Here is a 22085-nt window from a genome sequence, read left to right as displayed (position 1 = left end):
CTGTCACATCTAAAGAGGGCTTGGAAGTAAAAAGGTGGGATTATTTACATCATGTTTTGCATGTTCTATTCCTCTCTAGGAGTTGATTTTCAAATGAAAACTCTTATTGTGGATGGAGAGAAAACAGTGCTGCAGCTCTGGGACACGGCTGGCCAGGAGAGGCAAGTGCTTCCTCCAGTGTCAGGCTCTGCCCATGTCTGTGCAGACAGGCCTTGTGGACACTTGGTGTTTTGGGTGCTTATTATTACATAAGTATTATATGCTCTGTGGTTATATAGTGTAAAAGAATTCAGGAGTGCTTATCTTTCCCTCCTTCATTTATGCATCAGTTATGTGAAAAGAGGATCTTTAAATTTTCTTTCAGCTGATGTTTAGTAGGGAAAAAGAGACTGTATTTTCCTAATAAGAGGATTTAGGTGAAGCCACTCCTGAATGCAGTGGTGGTGTGAGGCGCTGTATGGTTGTGAAACAATAAAAGACAGAGAGGCTCCTTTGAGTTCAGGGACAGAGGCACAAACTGAATAGCAGACTGGCATCTGGTGACAGTGCCTTTCGTGTTTTGCTTGCATTGCTGATGACCAGAAGTATTAAGGATAGGATTTAATCTTGTTTGCTCTTTGAGAACAGAATCTATCAAATTATCCAGCAAGTAGGTGAGGATGCCTGCCTGTTTCTGTACAAGACACCATTCAAGTGCTAAGAATCAACATAAGTACCTGGCCCTGTGGAGTTCATATTCTCAACAGACCGGGAGTTTCAACATTTTAAAGATATTTGGGGTTGACATGGGTCTATTTTAGACACAATAAAACATGGCACTTTGGAACATCTGTGTTGAAGTATATTCTTTCCCAAGGGAGCTCCCTCAGCCCCGTGTATGTAAAGGATTGGCTCATTGTGCAGTTCCACATTGTTACTTCTCATTCCACCCACCCACAACCCGATATACAACTCCTTCCATTCTTCTCTGTGTCTCACATGTGGGTTCTGGTAGCTTGTGGCTGATGCTGAGACAGTTAGAAAATAAGTTCTCAACTTTGTCCTGTTTATGCCTTGCAGTTTGCAGACATTCTTGGGATTGTTTAGTGGAGAACATAGTTTGCATTTCTAATCAGTAATGCAAATTTTCATCCTGTTACCTTTGTCTAGGTAACTCTAGGCCAGATGATGGCTATTTCACAGTCATAAGTTGTCATAAGTTTCTTCTCAATTGGGTCTTATTTTAGACGAAAAGAGGGAGCATGAAATAGATGAAGGTATGATAAGGCAGCACCAGACTGATTGATGAGAACCATTGCTTACACTCTTTTCTCTTTTCCAGATTCAGAAGTATTGCCAAGTCTTATTTCAGAAGAGCAGATGGTGTTTTGCTTCTGTATGATGTTACTTGTGAGAAAAGCTTTCTTAATGTACGCGAATGGATAGACATGATTGAGGTAAGAAGTCAATTGGAGAAACAGAAAATTAGATGGGGGAGTAGTATGTCATTTGGAAAATGCTAGTTCTCTTTGTACTTGATTCATCTAAGCTTCAGGAAGAACTGGGTGTTAGAGTTTCTAGTGATAATTGCAGTATTGGTCTCTTCCTCAATTATTGACAAGTTCTCATAAAGCCAAGGACAATACAGAAAGGGAATTTCTGGAAATAAACCTTCTGGGTGTTCCTATAGATAAAAGCAGAACCCGCATTTGAAGAAAGTGGCCATGCAGGTAACCTAAGAAGTAGCTGCTATTGCATAGAGGGTGGTGTAGTTGGGTGTGTAGCATGATTGGCTATATATTGTGACCTCCATGTGTGCTTGAAGGACAGATGAGGCAACAGCTGGCCATACGCATCTTCAAAGCCCAAGTTCTATAGCAACTGTGTTCTTTTTTGTTGTTGTTGTTGGACCCTCCCTGTCGCCGGCGGCCGGGGAATGAACCGGCGCTGCAGAGGCTGCAGGCAGCCTTGCAGCCCAGCACTCAACTGCTGCGCCACTAGGGGAGGCCCAGCAACTGTGTTCTTTTTTTTTTTTTTTATAAATTTTATTGTTATATTCCCCATACAATTGCAGCCCCCCATTCTGACCCCAATCCCTCCCCTCCCGCCCCCGCCCCCCTAAAAGTGTCTCTGGTTCATAGTTTTTTGTTGGTTTTGATTTTCACTTTCTTATAGTTATTCATTTTCCTGGTCCCTTATTTAAGTTTTCTAGATTCCTGCTATGAGTGAGACCATCCGGTATTTTTCTTTTTCTTTTTGGCTTATTTCGCTGAGCATGATCCCTTCCAGCGCCATCCATGTTGCAGCAAATTGCATGTGTTTATCTTTTTTGAATGCTGAGTAATATTCCATGGTATATATGTACCACATCTTCTTGATCCAGTCATCTATTTTTGGGCATTTGGGTTGTTTCCAAAGCTTAGCTATTGTAAACAGTGCTGCTATAAACATAGGGGTGCAGGTGTTCTTTGGAATTGATGTTTCTGTGTCCTTTGGGTAAATACCTAGGAGTGGAATTGCTGGATCATATGGAAGCTCTATGTTTAGTAGGTCCAGAAATCTCCACACAGCTTTCCACAGTGGTTGGACCAGTTTGCACTCCCACCAACAGTGCAGAAGAGTTCCTTTTTCTCCACACCCTCGCCAACATTTGTTGTTGCTAGTTTTTTTAATATGTGCCATCCTCACTGGTGTAAGATGGTATCTCATGGTAGTTTTGATTTCCAGCAACTGTGTTCTTAACCTTACTCACATAGTGGTTTGGGTCTTTACACTGATTATATTGCTGAAATACCTCCGATATTTCCAGAATGTGTAGTAACATCTTTGTTTTCTTTTGGTCAACTCAGATGATACGTGTCTTTCATGAGAGGAACTTTAATCTTGCTTGGTTTCTTGGCAAATAAGTTTTCAAAGCAGGAAATGTGTTTGATCACAGTGTGCCTCCAACTCTTACTAGTCAACATAAAACTACAGTTTGAGCTACAGTTCAGCATACTTTCTTGGAAAGAAAAAACAACACTTGACTAAAATACCTTTTCAAGGAAATCTAATATCTGTAATTTTTAATAGGCATTCAAAGCAGTGGTGGCTAAACAGGATTGATTTGCTGTCTGATCTCAGCCTCTAGATTCTTCTCAGCCTCTAGTTCTCACCTTGTTAAAAAGAAATACATACCAGAATCTTTTTCTAACTGAAGGAATGCTGTGAGAAATAGCCAATTGCAATTGGAATTAAGACTTAAGCAATGATAAATATGCATTTTAAAACAAATTGTTTTACTGAAGTGTTATAACAAAATTATTACAAGTGCTAAAGGTGTATTGAAAGAATATTTTTATTTCACAAACTTTTCAATGTTTTATTGCTCTCTGTAACATATTTGAGAAAGGAAAATATGTTATTTTCACTTTTTATGAGACTTGAAGCTAGTTTTGTAGAAGTTAGGGGTGGAACAAGGACTGGAGTTGGACCACTTGACTCAATACTTCCAGTTGCTCCTTCAAGAAAGCACCAGAGTGAATAGCAGCTGAAGAAAAGAACTTTTTAATGCCAGGAAAGGAATTCCAGGGGACATTTAGTGCACAGAAAAGGGACATTTATTCAAGGAATGAACAGATCTCTTTGGGCAGACCAGTGAGTTCAGAGAGTAATGGATGATCCCAGCCAACACAGATATTAACAATCTGTAGCCCAAGTTACCATTGCTGAAACTATTGGATTTAGTCTTTGCATGATGCACCATGGGGAGGTCAGCTGTAGTGCTGGAATGGCTGCAGTGACACACGTGAGCAGGAGCCTCACCGCAATAGTGTAGGTGCTCATACCTGATAAGCGACCTTTTCTGCTGTTAGTGTCACCTTTCATGGAGCTGAAGGGGCCAGACAAATCTAGAAGGAAAGGCCAAAATCAATATACAAGTCAAGATGAAGGCTGCCCTTGTCAGCCTCCCCACGGGTCTCTCACCCATGTCTCTTCTAAGTGTCTCCTACTACATCCCCCAAATCCCTGGTGCAAGTCCAAGGCCAAGGAGCAAGCTCAGCTTTTCCTTAACATGTCTCTATGCTCCATGTGCCTCCTCCAAGTCTTCACCATCCTCTCTCCCAGCTTCCCTTTCGCTTTCCCTCCCTGTTCAACTCTACCTCTCCTTAGGTGGGGCAGGGAACCTGGAACCTCCCCTTTCTGTGGGGATTACACTGTTACATTCCTTCTAAGAGTTGGTAATTTCCTCCTGGTATGAAAAAATTAACCTTTAGAACTTTTGTGTTTTCCTTGTTGTAAGCCAGATAGCAGAGAGTGGGGAGCTTTCAAACTCTGTTTTTGTCCCATGTTTGCTTTGTAGGTGGGATACTGAGCTTGACTCATAATCATCTGTGTTTTGAGTGAAAGTTGTAGGAAATTATATGGGCTCCACAACTAAATACAATTCTGTGGTCCTGCTACTTGAAAGTTTTTGGTTTGTATGGAGCGAAGGGCCATCCTGGCCCTGGCTCTTCCAAATTTTTATTTAATCTTTCTGAATTTCAGGGCTCCACCTCTCAGTGGGAAAATATTTGGCTTATTTTAGATATACTTTTGGGGTTTAAAGATATTATCTCTACCTGGTGTGGCACACAGGGGACACCTGGGGAGGACAGCTGCCGATGTTGCGCTGCTGTGGCTGAATGTCACCCTGCTACCAGAGGGCACAGGCGCCAAAATCCATCCACCAGCCTTTGAGACAAGAATCAGTTTAATGGGAGGTCGGAGGTCAGCTGGCAGGAGACTGGAGTGAAGGCCTCCACTCAATCTCCCCAAGGATGGAACTTTGGGCAATGTTCCTGGGATTGAAGAACAAGTATAGAAAATGCAAGTTGGTAGACTCTGATTGGTTGCTTTCTGCAACGTCATGGTGTAACTCGAATTTGGATTTTGAACTCAACAGAATGAGCACCCTATGCTTCTGACTGTTGTCCATCTAACCAGGAGTCAGGCATCTTAGTTCCATCTTCCATGGCTATTTTTTGTTGGGGCAATAAGACATCATTTTGAGGACAGTCTGGGCCTGCGCTGTAAAACACAACACAACCTGTTAACTTATGGAAGACTGTTTTCTTTCTTTCTTTTTTTCTCTTGTATAAAATGAGTAGGGCTATTTTTGTCCCATTGCTGCAAGTCCACCCCGCTGTTCTTGCAAGATAAGCAGAAGCCAGAAAAGACCATCATGACCACCACATCTTCACAGCTTTTGTCATTGACATCCTAACATGTCCAGCATTTAATATAGGGGCAATTATTTTTCTTCCTGGTAGGATGCAACTCACAAGAGTATTCCTATCATGCTGGTTGGGAACAAAGCAGATCTTCGTGACTCTACTGCAGCAGAGGGACAAAAATGTGTTTCAGGATACTTTGGAGAAAAACTGGCCATGGTAAGTGTGAGAGTGGATTCAAATTGGAAAAGGTCTTTTACTTTTGTCTTTTGCTCTTTAAGAAGTTCTTTGACTACCCTCCACCCTGTCTTATGGGATTTTTGCTGTCCAGACCCCAGGCTTTCCCATCTGCTTCATGAATATAAGTAGTTGCAGCAAAGATTAATCCCTCTTGTCAGTATAACAATCATTTGATTGTTTTCCCTCTTTGAGTGCCATTGACTCAAAATTATTCTTTCTTCCTTCTCATTCTCACCCAGTTCCTGGAATCTTCTAGTTCTAGAATCCAGATAAAGGGAAAATAATGTGTGTCCTGTTTGGAAAGATGGGTTTGGTTCCAAAAGGTTACTATGCCAAAGATCCCAAGATGGTGGGAGAGAATTGGAAGGTTTGTGTTTAGTTGCAGTAGCCACAATTATATTTGGTTATGTATTTGTTTAGGGGATAGAGCTCATTCCTGTTCAGATTCTTATTGTGGGCAATGCTTATTCATTATCATTGTGTCAAAATGCTTCATGGCCCACTTGACTTGTCTTAAGGCAGGAGGTAGGAATTTCAAACGAGAAGTTCATACATGGGCCTTCCTAGTGGCACAGGGGCTAAAGTCTCGGCACTATCAAGCTATCACCAGCCACTGCAGCATGAGTTCAATCCCTGGCCAGGGAGCTGACCCACATGGCACAGCAGACCTCTCCTGTCTTGCCCACTGCTCCCCTCAGCAGTGGATTTCAGTACATCTGCCTATTCTACTCCCCACTCTGTCTCTGGTGAATCCTCTCACCCCCACTTCCCCTGTACCTCTGGCCTGTACCCCAGTTCTTATATGCATAAATAAATAAAATAAATCTTTCCCCAAAAAAGTTCATATGTAACAGGAAGGTTTGATGTTATCATCCTGTCTGTCATCAGCACTGCCTGTGGCACATTACTATTAACTTTAAAAGTTTCGATCCTACTATTTAGAGTTTAGTTAGAAATTATTAAATAAATTATTAACTAAATAATTTAGTTAGAAATTATTTTCAGTTTTAAAACTGTGAATCAAATACGATTCTTCTCCAGGGCAGGCATCACATCCTCCCCTTGTCCCACACAGGCCTGGGTAAGCTACAGTAAGGCCCACAGCACTCACAGAGCCCCTTTCCTGAGGGAAATTGCCTCCCACTGGTTAGATACAAGCACACAAAAATAACTTCATCAATTGTATTTGCAAGAAGTGCTATGCAGGACAAATACAGAAGGCTCAGAGGTTTTATACTAGGAAGAGCTAATATCAGCTTTTCAAGGTTATCAAACACTTCATCTTAACTTCAAAGGAGGATTACCTACGAACAAAGCAGGTGGACGTCAGCCTGGTGAAGCGGGACGATGTGGGGAGTAAGGGGCAGAGCACTGAGGTGGGAGGAATTTGGAGCACTGGAGAAGTAGAGAGAAGGTCAGGGCATCTGTGGTGTTGTGAGGGAGGGAGAGTCGGGGGAGGTAAACCTGAGAGGTGGATGGGGGCCCAGAGCATTTGAACATGACTTGCAGAGTAGTCAAAAGTATTGAAGCTTTGAGCAGGAGAGTGATGGGATCAATGAGGATGCACACTTCCTCGAAGGAGGGGGAAGTGGCTGTCCATTTTAGAGCATGGAGGCTGCTGAGTCTTACCAGGAGAGGATGCTAGTGTGAAGGGGAAGGGTGTGTGTGTCAGCTGTTGGCCAAAAGGAGACATACTTTTGATAAATATTTAATCCCCTGAATAATTTCCTTAAGTTATCATTTTTATCTCTCTCAAATGACATGGTAATGTTTGGTGGCATGAGTTTGGCTGTTGGAATTAAGAATCTTAAAATGTACAATTTTATATTAGGTATTTTTTAATGCAGAGTACAATTATCTCCTTACCAGGAACTGTTCCTGGGGTGGCTAAGCTCACACTATCTTTTTTTTTTTTCCTTCAATATTCCAATTCTGAATCCAATTTCTTAATCCTTAGTGACTCAGCATTCTCAACTCAACAGGAAATTATTTTTATTTTGTTGATTTTAAAAGCTGAAATTCTAGGAGATAAATTAAGACATCATCTGTTTATGTATATTTCTTTTCCACAGACCTATGGGGCATTATTCTGTGAAACAAGTGCCAAAGATGGCTCGAACATAGTGGAAGCTGTTCTCCATCTTGCTCGGTAAAGTTTTGTATTATATTTGGGAAATTAGATGTAGAATTGAATTTTCACTTTGGTGATACATATTTCAGATTTCTTGACCATAACATGACTATACATTGGAAAATACTGTTTTATCTTTCAGTAGTAGTTGGAAAAATAATGAAGCATGGATTTTATAAAAACTGGTAATGCTGCTTATTCACTATGAACGTTGGCAGATATCTTTATTGCCAAACAAAGTAGGTGCATCTGCGGTGTCATTGACATTTCTGCAAAATGTCACTACAAAGCTGATAGTTGGCTTGTATGACTCATTTCCAGGAACAAGATTTTAAACACAGGAGACTGTTGTGAATATAATTACCTATTGTGTTATTTTCCTGCTAATGGGGAAAATAAATTCAACAAAGCAAATTGTGTATCATGCCAGTTGGAAGCACTATGTTAAAATTATAACCCGAGTAGTTATTAAACTAAGGCAGTGGTGTTAATAAGAAATAACATTTGGGGATTAGAATGAATATTGCATCATTGAAGAACTGGGATATAAATTTGAGTGTCTTAATCCTTGCAGTATTCTTAGGCAATAAAGCATTATCTGTTAGATGGATCTCTTCAGCCTAGTTTTCTGCCATGAATGAAAAGATGATTATTTGTATAAAAGGATTACATATCATTAAAAAAAGTAAAGTGTGTGAACAAAATCTAGGTCAATGACCTTTACTTGAGATAAAGCAAATACATAATTTCAAACTTGTAGTTCATTTCCTGGTCATTTGTAAGATTTTATAAGCATTTTGAGTTTTGGTGTGAGCTCCTATTCTGCTAGTAATAAATTGACCATTGAGAATTTTTGCAGTGGTTTAAATGATGCTTTTCTATTAATGACTTGGTGCTAATTGAGATTAGTAGAATAAAATATGTTAATTAACTGGACTGGGACCTGACAGAGAATATTTGCCCCATTTGAGAGATTTAAGAAACAGTCCTTCTGGACTTTAGGTGGCCTCTTTGGCATTAGTTTGTGTCTGGGGTTGGCAGATGCCTTCAACTTGAACTCAGGGTCTTGAATATTTTCTCCTTTACTATCCGTGTAAGAAAAACAGAGCAACCTCCCCTCCATTGCACTGGAAATCATTTTTGTTTAAAGCAAAAATATGTTAACTTTGAGTATGACCTAGAATAGGCAGCTAAAACTGCAGACATTTAAGTGTGTAGGGAGTCAAATGAATTACATGATTTTTGTTTTTGCCTATGATTAGTAGGCAAATCATGGGCTAATATCACATTTATTAAACAAGAGCCCAACTCAAACCTTCTGAGACTGGGCGTGGTTTGGATTCCATGCACCTGGGGATGCAGAGGGAACACCAGTGAAGATGCATTTAATAAAGGGGCAGAGAGGATTTAATGAAATTAATTAATTAATTGAATGAAATATCCTGTTCAGTTTTGCTAAAGGTGGAGTAATTGTTGAGTCGGTAGGTGTTTTCACTTCTGCAAAGAATTGTCTTGCTGTTTTACTAAAATGTCCCTGAAGATTCCTGGGTGGAAATGATGTTCCTGTGGAGGCAGATGAACATAGGCCTTTAGCGCACACTAGGCCCAAGACTGGGCAGGAGCTGGGTGCCACCTTAGCCTCAGACAGCAGCTGCTGATTCGCTGCTCTGGCAGAGAGTGGGAAAGGATGGTGCAGGCATCCCTGCGTGGCCATTGGCTGCTGCCCAGCATCCTGGAGGGTTGTGGCGTCAGGAGGCTCAAAGTCCAACCTTAAATCAACCTCTGAATAGCTGTGGTGTCTCGACTGAGTCCTTGTCTTCCTTTAAGTGTGTCTAACCCATAAGACAAGGCGGGGGGCCGCTGAAGAACAGGATCTCCAAGGGCCTTTCTGGTTCTGACAGTCTGCAATTCTACATATAAAAACCTGCACTCATCTGAATAACATAATCACTAGGGATGCGAAGTGACTGAGGGGCTGATATTAGAGTTAAATGACTCCAAATTGCCACAGTCACAGCCTGGGTGCAGCATTGATTGTTTTTATTATATCAGTAAAATGTGAGGGAGCTTATGCCTCCTGTGCCTTTCTCCCCATCTGCTTCTGTCCCCCATGTTGGGTCAACTGGGCGCTGGCCCAGGCTTGTGTTTGTTTGCTTAAAACACCTGTGTGCAAAAGTGTTTCGATAAGGAGGTCACTTCAGCTGCACTGGGTACATCATAGTTAATTTTTAATAGTTTAGAATAGCATAGAAAGCCAAGCTCCTTTGAATTACTTATCAAGGAGTTTTTGAAATTGTTGTTAACTGTATTATTGTCTGGTTTAAGCCTCTAGTTTAGTTGTGTTGGAGATGTGGTAAATATGGAAACTGCAAATAAAGCAAATATATAAAAGACTTTCATTTGATTTGACTCTGCCTTCAGATGTAGTTATCTGAAGTGGAAATGGTCTAGTCTCCACCTTTAGAAAGTGACATACAGTGTAAAACATGTAGGTTCTCAATTTATATCTCATAGGATGATTCCCAGAGTGGTCCTTTCACACCTTGTTGTGTTGTAACACTTGAACTAGAAGAGTTTATGAACTTGCACTGTCTGAAACACAACTTGTTTTTGAAGGGAAGTCATAACAACCTGATGACTCTGTATTTCCTTTGAAAATCTCTCAATCTCAGAAAACGCTTCTCTTCTGGATGCAATTTCCCTCTGGTAGTGATAGGATACCTGTTGCTCCATTGTCCAGAACCACAGACTTTCCCCAAAACTATGAGTGTCTGTAGACCCAGCCAACTTTACTTCCAGTTGTGGCCAAGCTCTTTTATGCCTCTTTGCTTTTCTGTGTCCTGTTCCCTGCACCTGGACTCTCCTTCCCTCATGAATTGAAGGGTGACTTCCAGTGTCAAAGTTTCCATGAAATTCCATGTCCAGGAAGACTTCCTTCCCTGCCCTCCAGCATGACTTCAGTGTACTCGTGTGCCCACAGCATGCTGTATGTGTGTGTGTGTGTGTGTGTGTGCGCTTGCATGCTTGCGCATATGTGTTAGCAGATTTCTTGGGACCCTGTAATGATGTTACATTGTTTAGATGTTAGTCTCTCCCTCCAAGATCAGCTGATGCAGAGTCCCAGAACTTGGCATAAGTTGGACATTTGCTGAATAACCAAATAGCAGAGATTTTGCATTTGGAGGTTGTATCAATTTTCTATTGTTGCTGTAATGAATTCCCACACAAGTAGTGGTTTAAAGCAGTGAACGTGTTTTATCTTAAAGAGCGGTCAGAAGTTTGAAATGATTGAAAGTGTGCTATAGGTTGAATTGTGTATCCTCCTTTTTCCAAGTATTTCCTCATGTGATATGAATATTGCTCATCTGTCACCTGTCATATGTGTATGTGTATGTATTAAATAAGAAAATGTAGAAATATGTAGCAGAACCTTTATTAACTGGCCTTCAGCAATCCTTAATTTCACTTTTTCCCTGTGAGAAGTCTTCTTTCCAGTTCAGAGTGCAGGAGTTAATCCATCTCTTTCTTTCGGCAGGGAAGTGAAGAAAAGGACTGAGGAGGATGATAGCAAATCCATTACCAATCTGAGCAGTTCCAAAAAGTCGACCCAGATGAAGAACTGTTGCAATGGTTAGATCCCAGTCCTCCTTGGCCTTTGAAGCCTTCACTTCCAGAGAACTGAATTTGTTGGACTTCTTTGCTTTTCACACAGAGTGGTGCATAGTGCAGGCTCTGTCGTATGGAGAGTTGCAGTGTGGGAAACCTGAACTGAGCTCTGGGGTCCCTCCTGAATCTCAGCTCTTCTTTGTTATGTTTCAGTGCATCATTTAGGACCTCTAGTAAAATATACTCATCTTGTTCTTAAAAGTTTTAAAGGATCATGTACAAATGTCTCTCAAAGTAAAAAAGAATCACATGCTCAGATCAAAGTTATAGCGGAAATTCTGACATAATTGGATTCATGTGGTAGCTGACTTTGTAGCTAACTTGTGACATTTACTTAATCCTCAGTCCTGGAGAACTAGCAAAGGGGGGTTACTGTCCTGCCTCTGCTGTTCTCTAGCCTTGATTCTCGGGCCTGTCCTCAGCCCACATTAAATCTGTCTGTCTGTGAAGCAGGCAGCGTGGCCGTGCAGGCCTTAGCCTCTCTTGCTATAGCGCTGGGAGGAAGAGCACAGCAGCTCACAGTTGATAAGGTCTCTGGTTATTCATGCTTTTTTAATATTGGAGTATTGATTTTTTTCTCACTTTTGAAACAAGAACAGAATTTAATTGAGAAAAAAATGGTAATGTTTTAGGCTCCGTGGGAGATGGCATTTTTTTTATGTATAAAAGAAGAAAACATTTTTGTGACCAAAAAGTTGTATATAAAAGAAGGTATTTTATAATCTCAGAAAACTTGTGAAGTCTGTGGTTTAAATTTGCTGTTAAAAATTTGAGTGGAAACATACAGAGTCATATACTGCTGAAGCTACAACACCCGGGAAAGTGGTCCCTCTGCTTAAATACACCAGCCAGTGATTGCTAGGGCCTGGGGAAAGGAAGGAACTGGGAGTGACTACTAATAGGTATGTGGTTTTGTTTGGGGATGAGAATGTTCTGGAGTTAGGTAATAATGTTTGCACAACTTTATGAATATGCTAAAAACTACTAAATTTGTACTCTTAAAGGGTGAATTTTATGGTATGTGATTTTAAAAATGCACTAATACTTGGAATGATTTAACATTTTGCTAAATGAAAACATGCATGCTATTTCAACCCTTTCCATCATTTAAAATAATAATCTCCAATATAATGCAGTTCTCATTACCTAGTGTCAGCATTTACTTCTTTAAATAATAAACAATGAAAGAAATGTTATATATGGTTTTGGAAAATAAACCTTTAAAAGAGAAGGTACATTTGGGAAAGGTGAGCCTGTCTGATCCTGGTGAGTCATCCTTACGCAGGATCTGTTTAGTCTTTCTATCCTAGAACTTGCAGTGCCTTCCAAGTTTCCTGCGGGAGTCAACGTCTGACCCTGGGGTGGGTCAGCAATTCTGGTTTGGGGATTTCAATTTTTAGTGGCCTTAAGCCAATTCAGTTCTTCTTCATGAGAGATTTAAGCTCCTTTGATTCATCTAGGTCCAAGCTCCAAGTAGGTTGGTGGAAAAACTTAAATAATAGCTATTATTTATTGCTTTCTATAAGCTAAAAAATCCCTTTTTGTTGAATTAGAATAATTTACTGTAGCCATTTTTCTCCTGCTTATGATTTTTATGATCAAAATTCAAATTCCCCAAGATTCATTTTTTTTAAATGAAAATTGACCAGGAATACCTCACACTCAGATTATAAATAGCCATGGCATCATGTAGCTTTTAGAACACTGGTCTTTGCAGATGACATCCAGGTTTTTTTTTTACTGCAAAGTTGGATCCATACTCAGCAACTCTATCATGGATTCTTATTTATGTTTTACATCTTTTGGTCCCAGAAAAATAGTTTAGATTTTTGACCAAAAAGAGTGCCTTTTTTTGGGGGGGGGGGGATTGTCATCCTGAACAGTGGGGGGAGTCATTATTTTTGTGCTATGGTAAGATAAAAGTTTTGACAGTGCCGTTTGCCTCAGTAGCATCTGTGGAGCCCAGGTTAGAAAGAACCTGATTTACAATATGTGTTGTTATTTAGGACACATTTAAGACATGTTTATGTGTTTGGTGCAGTTGCACAAAGCTGTGTTAATATACATGTTGTGTTACCTTTATTTATTTTCCCCCAAAGTGTCTCCATATTTGTCTGACATCTGTATATAGATTTATCTTTGATAGAGAAGTATTATTTTTTTCCACTGGGTTTTTTGGCCAATATATCAAAAATTGATTAAGAGATTACATAGATACTTTTGATAGACAAAACAATCATCTTTAACTTTTCAAAACCAGATCAATATTTTGGCAACAAAATCTGAATTAGAGACTTAGAGCTCTGGTTAGAAATCTTGTTTAGAGAAAAGCTACTTGAAACTCTTTCAGCTGCATTGCAGGGGAATCATAATTATTGCCAACATTTTATTTTATGAAGATGTTCTCAAATTTAAAGTGTTTTTTCAGAAAGAACAAAAATATTTAATGTTGTAATATATATCATTTGATGCATGTGCATAATCCTATGCAAGTAATTCATCTTGACTCAAATTTTCCTTTGAGAGCTTTTAAAATCATAATTATACAATGCTCCTTTTTTATGTATTCTGACACATTGGAAAATATTTTAGCTCTTATCATGGAAAAAAATGTTGGATGGGACATTTTTTACTGTTAACTTTTAGTCTCGTGCATTTTCACAATTTGTTTTTTCCACTTGCTGCTTTATATGACGTATGTGACATTTGATTATTTAAAGCTAATGTGATTTGCATAAACCCAAGTTGTACAATCCTCTTGCTGAAGATAAAATTGAGGTTAAAGATAAAGATTTATTTTCATATTTGTACAGTGATCAGCTTCAGAGTGATGTTTTTGTGGGCTTTTAGTGTATATGTGTGTAAGAAATTTCATCTGTATATATTAAGTAGACCTCTGAGGATTGAATAATTGTTTTATGATTTTGATTTATATGGTTTACATTTTCATAGTATTGGCTATATTTCGTTTATACTGTTTATTTCTCTTCAAACTATTAATAATTATACCATAAAGTGTAATTTTTATAGCGATGCAAATGTCTAAGGAACTACAAATATTTTCTGCATTGTAATTTCAATAAAGCATGCTTCCTTTGGCCTTTTGGGTATTTCTTTCAGTGTGACTGCAGGCATCCCTGAAGTCATTTTAATTCTAAGATGTGTCTACATTAAACTGTGTCTCTAACTTGTCTTTTCTGACTTGGGCAGTGACTGGTGTGAGAAAGAATGAACGCATGTGGCCAGGCCAGGTCATCTTGGCTAACAGGACAATAGCTTAATCAGCTTAGGGTAACCAGTGAGGTTTTTTTTTTTTTTAAAGAGTTATTTATACAAGAACTGGGGTACAGGCCTGATGTGCGGGAGGGTGAGAGGATTCACCAGAGACAGAGTGGGGAACAGATAAGGCAGATTGACTGAAACACACTGTTGAGGGGAGCAGTGGGCGAGACAGGAGCAATCTGCCCCACCATGTGGGTATCTCTGTGGCCAGCGGGGATCAAACCGGCACTACAGAGGCTGGGGACAGCTTCACAGCGCTGTGCTCAGCAGCCTGCTCCACCAGGGAGGCCCTCTTTTTTTTTTTTTTAAAGATTTATTTATTTATGCATACACGAACTGGGGTACAGGCCAGAGGTATGGGGGAGTGAGAGGATTCATCAGAGACAGAGTGGGAACAGAACAGGCAGACTGACTGAAATACACTGCTGAGGGGAGCAGCGGGTGAGTCAGGAGAGGTCTGCTGTGCCATGTGGGTATCTCCCTGGCCGGGGATCAAACCCCTGCTGTAGTGGCTGCAAATAGTTTCATAGGTTGTGTCTTAGCCCCCTGTGCCAAGAGGGAGGCCCCAGCCAGTGAGGTTTCTGCAGAGAATTTCAGTACATGTTCTTTCTATTCTCACGACCTCTCATGTTTAGTCTTTCTCTGTCACTGCTCTCCCCATACCCTCTGCCCCCACTGTCAATCTAACCCCTGTTCATCCTTCTTTTTTGGCTTACATATCAGTTCCTCCATGAAGTTTCCCTTCTCAAGCCCAAACTGGATTGTGGTTTTCTATTCTCACTGTGCAGTGCCCATGTAATTGATCAGCATCCTTATTACCCTCACAGAGAGCTTCCTTATGATGATGAGGTTATTTCCCGATAATATCATAAGTTAAAAATGCATTAAATACACCTAATCCACTTCACGCTGTGGCCAAGCCAACACAACACACTGTGCAGTGTCACTTGTTTAATCCCATGATCATGTCACTGACTGGGACCTCCAGCTAGATGCCTCTGCCCAAAATCCCAAGAGAGCATTGTACTGCATATCACTAGCCTGGGAACAGATCAACATGCAAACTTTGAAAAACAGTTTCTACTGAATGGGAATTGCTTTTGCACCATCATTAAGTCCCAAAATCATAAGTTGAGCCATTGTTAAGTTGGGGGTTGACTATACTTGTTTAGAAGATACCCCAAGCCTTTCGCTCTAGTGACTGTTGTAACTTACCTTCTGCTCTACATGGGCTTGAATAGATGAGCAAAGAAGTAACTGCAAATAGGATTTGCAGAGTTTTGACAGACATGCTCATACAGACACAATAGTCATGGACAGTATAACAAGATGCATCATGTTTTTCTTGGCATGTGTCCGAGCTCTGCATCCAATCTGCCTATGTTTAAATCTAGCCTCATAGGCTTTGTGAACTGAACAAGGGAATGAACCAAAATATCTTTCACTGGTAAAATAGGGATAATAACAGTACTTTTCTCCTGAGATGGTAATGAGGACTAAATGAGTTATATATCTAAAGGGCTTAGAATAGGACCTGGTACTGTGATCACCCTCGATTAAAAGGAAAAGTTTTGAAGCACCACTAATTACCTTGGTCTTATTTTGGACCCTCAGTACCGCCATCTATGGGGAACAGAATTCCCCACATTTACCACATTCCACGGGATGGGGCATTGTAGTGTATTTGCTTGGACATTCTTGGTATCTTGATGGACACAAAGTTGGGTTATTGTGTAGGACAGGATGTTGTTTAGTATTGACTTAAAAAGAAGGAAATTATTGAAAGAAAAATGAGGGCCTGATTTGTGAAAGGAGATTTGTGAATGGAGTCTTCGTAAGTACAGGATCTCCATTTACTAAATGGTGATTGGATCAGGTAGTTGAAGGAGAAGAAGGAATAGAAGAAAATCCCATAACTCAAACCCAATACCCATCACCATCCTTCACTGTCCTGACAGTCATTTCAGCCATTTTCCTCTGGCTTCCATCTCTGGTGCTCTCTCTTCAACATGATGCCATCACACATTCTATTCTATAGAGCTCAGCTTGCTGGAGCTTCCCAACTCCTGGCCAGGCCAGTCATGCCACCAGACAGTTTACACCTCCTGGTTGTAGACACTGACCAGGAATAAGGAGGGAATGTTCTAAGTGGTTTTCTGTTGTGGGGCTGCCTTTGATGATATTTTACCTTTGGATAGTCCAGGAGATCTTGGTTCCTTCATTAGCTTGTTTTTCCTTTGGTTTAATTGTTGATTCTTTTGTTCATTCATTCATTCATTCATTCAATATTTCTGAATTAAAGAAGCAGAGGCTATGGCCCCATGTGATTAATATTAGAGGTGTGCTTGGGGATTTCATATCCCTCTATTCTCCTTTTCCCCAACCTCATGGATAATTTAGGTTTTATTATAGCCAGATAGCATGAGACTTAATAATTAAACCAACTGAATGTGTTGCTTGAACAGTGGCCGCTTCTGGGAGTTTCAATTAAATGACCTCCCTTTCACCCTCACCAGAAAGGATCTATAAGGTACAAAAAGCTGCGTTTAGTTTAATGGCATTTGCAGATGAGTCTTATTTCCCTTGGCTGATTTTTTTTGAACCAGTAAAACCCTTATTATTGAGGCTTTTCAGTGTTCTAGTTCTCCCAGAGGGCATTTGGGGAGAACAATGAAAGCTGTAGAATCGACCACTTTCTATCTTCAGCCACCAGGGATCTTGGAAGAGTTTAGAAATGCTGCCAGAAATCCCATCAATATTGAAAATGCCTCTGGCTTGATTAAGCTTCGGAAATGCTTCCATTGATCCTATACAAATAATTATTGAACATAGACCTCAGACATAGTATACTAATCGATCTCAGAAAAGTCACCTTTGCCCAAGGCCTGGGACAGGAAGGTGCACATGAACTGGGTGGGAAGAGGAAGTTCATCATGGGGTGACTGAAGAATGGTTTGGCTCAGCTCCGGCCAGAGAAGGATCCAGGAGAAAAAGATATCACGTTCCAGAACACTGGTAGGGTTTATGGCCCCTGTTATCGCTTGATGATATGACCTGAATGGGCTTCCGCGCAGTAGAGGGAGCCTTTAGAGGAGCAGCAGCATGGGCCTCGGGAGGCAATAACTCTCATTAAGCGGAGGGAAGCACCATCTTGAACAAATGCATGGAAAGAACAGTTTGGTTTCTTGAGTTGTTCTGTAGAAAATGCCTGTTAGTGAGATTGTTCAATAGCATATTTAAGAGTACAGACTCTGGAGACAGACTACCTGGGTTTGGATCCAGACTGCCTTTAAGTTTGCTTAACCTCTTTGGGCCTCACTTTCCTCAGCTGTAAAATGGGAATATGATCATACCCACCACATTGTGCTGTTTGAGGGCTAAAAGAGTAACACACTAAGATAATGCTGGGGCCATTGGTAAGTACTCACAAATGGAAATGTTAATTTTAACTGTGCTAAGTTACAGCCTTTGAAAATGAGTACAACTGTTAATTTACTTATAGATCTTAACTGAGTAAAATATATATCTTTTCCTTTTTGGGAGTTTGCACTGTGGACCTTTCCAAATCACTTATTTAGTTATTTTTTAATCCCAGGGAACTGTTAGAAATGAAAGTAGCCATGTGGTCTGTAGCACCCTGAGTGTGTTCCCGAAGTATGTGCACTCCTTAATTTCAGAAAAGCCCACTGCTACTGTTTTAAAGTGTCACAAGGAGGTTGTGTAACTAGGGGACTGAAGCCAAAGGCTGTTGCAGGTGGTGCCCCTTAGAGGGTGGCCCAGGTGAGGAGGAATAGCCCCAGGCAAAATATGGAAAAAGAATAGGTGGGGGCGGAGAATCTGATAGGAAATAAAAGCAGCCCCAGGATCTAGCAATTTCGGTGATTCAGCGTTTTCCAGGATTCAGCATTCCGGGGTCAGCTATTTCTGCCCCCACCATGCTGATCTTTCAGAGGCTGTTGTGGGTCTCTGAAAGACATGGAGAGGCTTCCAACAGCCAACCTCAGAGAAGAAAAGTTCGGACACTTTGCTTTGCAGCTGTTACAGCCTGGAAGGGAAGGTGAAGGCCCCCAGCCAGGCTCCTCGCTGAGCTGCGTGAGTGTGGCCATTTGTTGTGTTGTTCCGGGTGCTGCAGCTGCTGTTTTGAGTATCGCTTGTCTGGTGCTGTGCTGGGGCATCTCGGCAGCTCTGGTGAGTGTCTCCTGTTGTGTCTTCTGCTGTCTTCATGAGTTGGAACCCGGCCTGTTTTCTGGCTACCACTTGCTCCAGGCCCTCTGTGGAGGGGAGATGGCATCTTGGGAGCCTATTGTTTAGGACTTCAAAACACTGGATACTGCTTTGGGTGAGATAATTGGCCATTTGTGGCCTCAGCGACTCTTTGTTTTCCCTTGTTTGTTAAATAGATCCCATTATTGTTGTTCTGTGAACCTCAGTGGTCTTTCAATTATGCGGGCCCAGGTGAAGAAATCAGACAGTGACTGGTACACTATGTGGGCAGTGTTCTTGGCCAGTTTTAGTGCTCCTTATTGAAGCCTGTGTGTGCTGTTAATTTAGCCCTTAAACCACCACAGGTTCTTATTTCATGAAGACATAAAATGGAAATTGCAGACTTTTCAGATAAGAGAGCAGAGAGAAGCTAACTTTATTCAAGGAAGTAAGAAAATTTTGTTTAGAGGAGAAAGAACAAAAGCAAAGACTCCAAGGCAGCATTGCCAAGGAGGGGGCAATAGACTTTATGGGCCCCTGTCTAGGGGATATTTAAACTCTTTTTTCCTCTATATTAAAATCTCGTCATCCTACTTAGTGATTGGCTCTTCCTCCCAGTCCCCTCTCTAATCTTAGAGTTTACCTCCCTTGTCCAAGGTCTTAGTCTCTCAAATTTTTCTGTTTTTGTTTAGTCCTCCTGGACTTTCTGACCTCACATCCCTAAAGCTGCCTAATTAACCTCAATTTGCCCTGGAACTCATTATTAACTGGTGTCGGTTACAGCTGAAAATCCCCAAGCTCTTGAGTTGTCTTAGATTTTTAGCTCATCTCTTATTGCAAGTATATTTCATAATGTCGACATCATTATCTTTCCAAAAGACTACCTAAAGTACCTCTTCCCTGAACTTGTCTGTTGTATTAATCATTTGGAAATAACCTCCTTATGAAATACAAGTTCTTCATATTTATTTAAAATGACTTGCTTTTGTGTATAGCTAACATTGCTTGAGGAGAAAGTCAAAGGCCTTGACAACAGCAGACTTTTGATTTGTCTTCAGAAGAATGACAATTTGGAATATACCTATTATCTGGGTAAATGTCCTTTGCAGAGCTTGAGCACCCAGGCTGTCATTGGCTTGTCTTTCTCTCTAGCCCCTATGAGTTGAGCCTGCATAACGTTTGAATAAATTTTAGTTTTGCAATTGAATTGTAGTTCTGACCATATGGACCTATTCAGACTTTTGTAACAATCCATTTCCAATTGATGGTCTGTTAATTCAGTTCAAGCTGCAAATCAAATCTAACTGTAAAGATGAAAAGAGCCCTAGAGAGAAATTATTTCCCAAAAGCCCCTCAGAACCATTCCTTAAAGAACCTCCTTATTTAAGGTCAACAAGTACATTTTCCCTGAATACACCCAGGGTCATGATTTCTTCACAATACACTTTGTTTTTACTCAGCCCCATCAAAGTTCCTTTTTTAACTCAACAGCTGCCTCTGTTCTGAGGGGAAGTGCGTCAATTCTTCTGTGCTGCCTCTAGGTGGCAGTGCAGTCCAAGACAACGTTTTCCTCTGCTTCCTCCCTTCCCCCTTTCTGGGCTGGCAGCACAGGTTGGATTGGCATGCAGGGAAAATAATCATTAAAAATAAATGCAATCAAAAGAAGTAGGTTATTATAGTGGCACGTTGGCGCTGCTTCACTTAGAAGCCTGTCAGTCTCCCATTAGAAATTTCATTTGGGAGGAGTTTTCTACTCGGCTGTGAATATTTGCTAGAGGTCAAAGGGCCACTATCTAGGCCTCAACCTTATAGCCTATTATTCCTAAGAAATTTGATTTCAGATGGTCAGGGGGCTTTGAAGAGCATGTAATGACAAACAGATTTGTTTTGCTTAAGACAATTCATAAGCGTTCGTAGCACAGACATGCACCGTGACCCAATGACATATTGGGGTTTCAGTGACCACAGGAAAGTGTGTGTCCGTAGTAGGATTTCAAGATTAAATTCTAGAGAACACTGTTGAGTAAGCAACAGTGTTTAATAAAACATCCCGGTCAGTTTAGTCACAGCCTACTCCCCTCCCACCATCCCCATACACATACTCTGAGGCCCCACGCTTCCCATATCACGTTTTTCTCCACTTTAAAACGAGTCCTTCACAAGCTCTAGCATCTGGGTGAGTCAGGGGTTCTGGGTGAGTCAGGGGTTTGGGGTTTAACAAGCAACCACCAAAATCCCACCAAAATGTCCTGCTAAAGGACATTTTTCACTCACCAGGCACATCTAATGAGACACAGGGCAAGCTAGGGTTATTAGGCAGTTTCAGGGACAGTGCAGGAGGGGACCTCTGAAGAATTTAGGGAGGCTTCAGAGATAAGGACAACCAAGGGAATGTAACCAATTCCACTGGGAAAAACAAACATCCCAGGACCACAGACAATATTGTTAACAATGGTCCTGGTTTTAGGGAGGCTGCAGAGATAAGGACAACCAAGGGAATGTATGCTGCCCCTGCATCCTGGGATCTGTTCCTGGCTGGGAGACTAGGCCTGACAATTCTGGTATCACTAACTTGGATCCTAAGGGACCCGGCTTCGCTCTGTCGCAGAAATTCTGCCGTCGCTGCAACAGCTGGAATACGTGCGCTTGGACCTGCTCCTCTATGCTTTGTTCTGGAACAGGTACACATCCCTTCTGCCAGATTCTTGGCTCACCCTGAGCTCCATGGCAACACCTAAGAGCAAGGGAGGTGGGGATACTGGATGAGCACCACAGCCTCCTTCATAAAGTCACTTTGGACTCTGCATTTTATGAATCTGTTGGTGGTGCTACCTTATTCACTTTTAAATGCCTTCAGCTGTCAACACTAAATGTATGTTAATTCCTCAAAACTAAATTATTCAGATAGTTTGATAAACATCCAGGTCCCCAACAGGTTTAGGCTACCCAATTTTTTTTTTAACTGAGGAGATTTGTTCTCCATTTTAAGGCAAAATTAATTGCTTTTTCTCTGTCCTTTGGTGGCACTTTGTTCATGCTGATGGTTTTGTATTTGTCACAGCCTAATTTGTTGCTACTTTATTTCCTCTGGTAGAATTTAGTCTCCTTGATAATCATTTTTTTTTCATCTTTGCTGGTGGATGCAAAGAATGACTGGATCAAAAAGTTATTTTATGGAATATGATGGCAAAAGTATTATTTTTGATATCTTTGTGCTCAAAATGCTAATTATATTGTTAACATCTACAATATACATAGATTCCTTGTCTTTTTCAATTCCTGTAATAATACCATAATGTATCTAGAGGAGGAAATTGCATTTTACAACCATCAGATAACTTTCCAAATTTATGAAGAAGAAAATGCAAGGGCAGATATTTGAATCCAGGCCC

General features: G+C 40.8%; 1 protein-coding gene across 1 annotated transcript in view; it reads left to right on the top strand.

Annotated features, from left to right (window-relative positions):
• RASEF (RAS and EF-hand domain containing) overlaps positions 1-11177 on the top strand; it is a gene marked incomplete at both ends in the record, with an annotated part of 54423 nt that extends 43246 nt beyond the window's left edge. The window contains 5 exons of the mRNA XM_084238290.1: positions 80-161; positions 1322-1436; positions 5271-5390; positions 7484-7560; positions 11078-11177. Coding sequence (XP_084094416.1) covers positions 80-161; positions 1322-1436; positions 5271-5390; positions 7484-7560; positions 11078-11177 — 494 coding nt within the window. The remainder of the gene's footprint in view (positions 1-79; positions 162-1321; positions 1437-5270; positions 5391-7483; positions 7561-11077) is intronic.
• Positions 11178-22085: the final 10908 nt, after the last annotated feature.

The sequence above is a fragment of the Talpa europaea genome (assembly GCF_964194135.1).
Source record: "Talpa europaea genome assembly, chromosome: 7".
NCBI classification, from domain to species: domain Eukaryota; kingdom Metazoa; phylum Chordata; class Mammalia; order Eulipotyphla; family Talpidae; genus Talpa; species Talpa europaea.
This window is presented reverse-complemented; position numbering and strand designations above follow the sequence as displayed.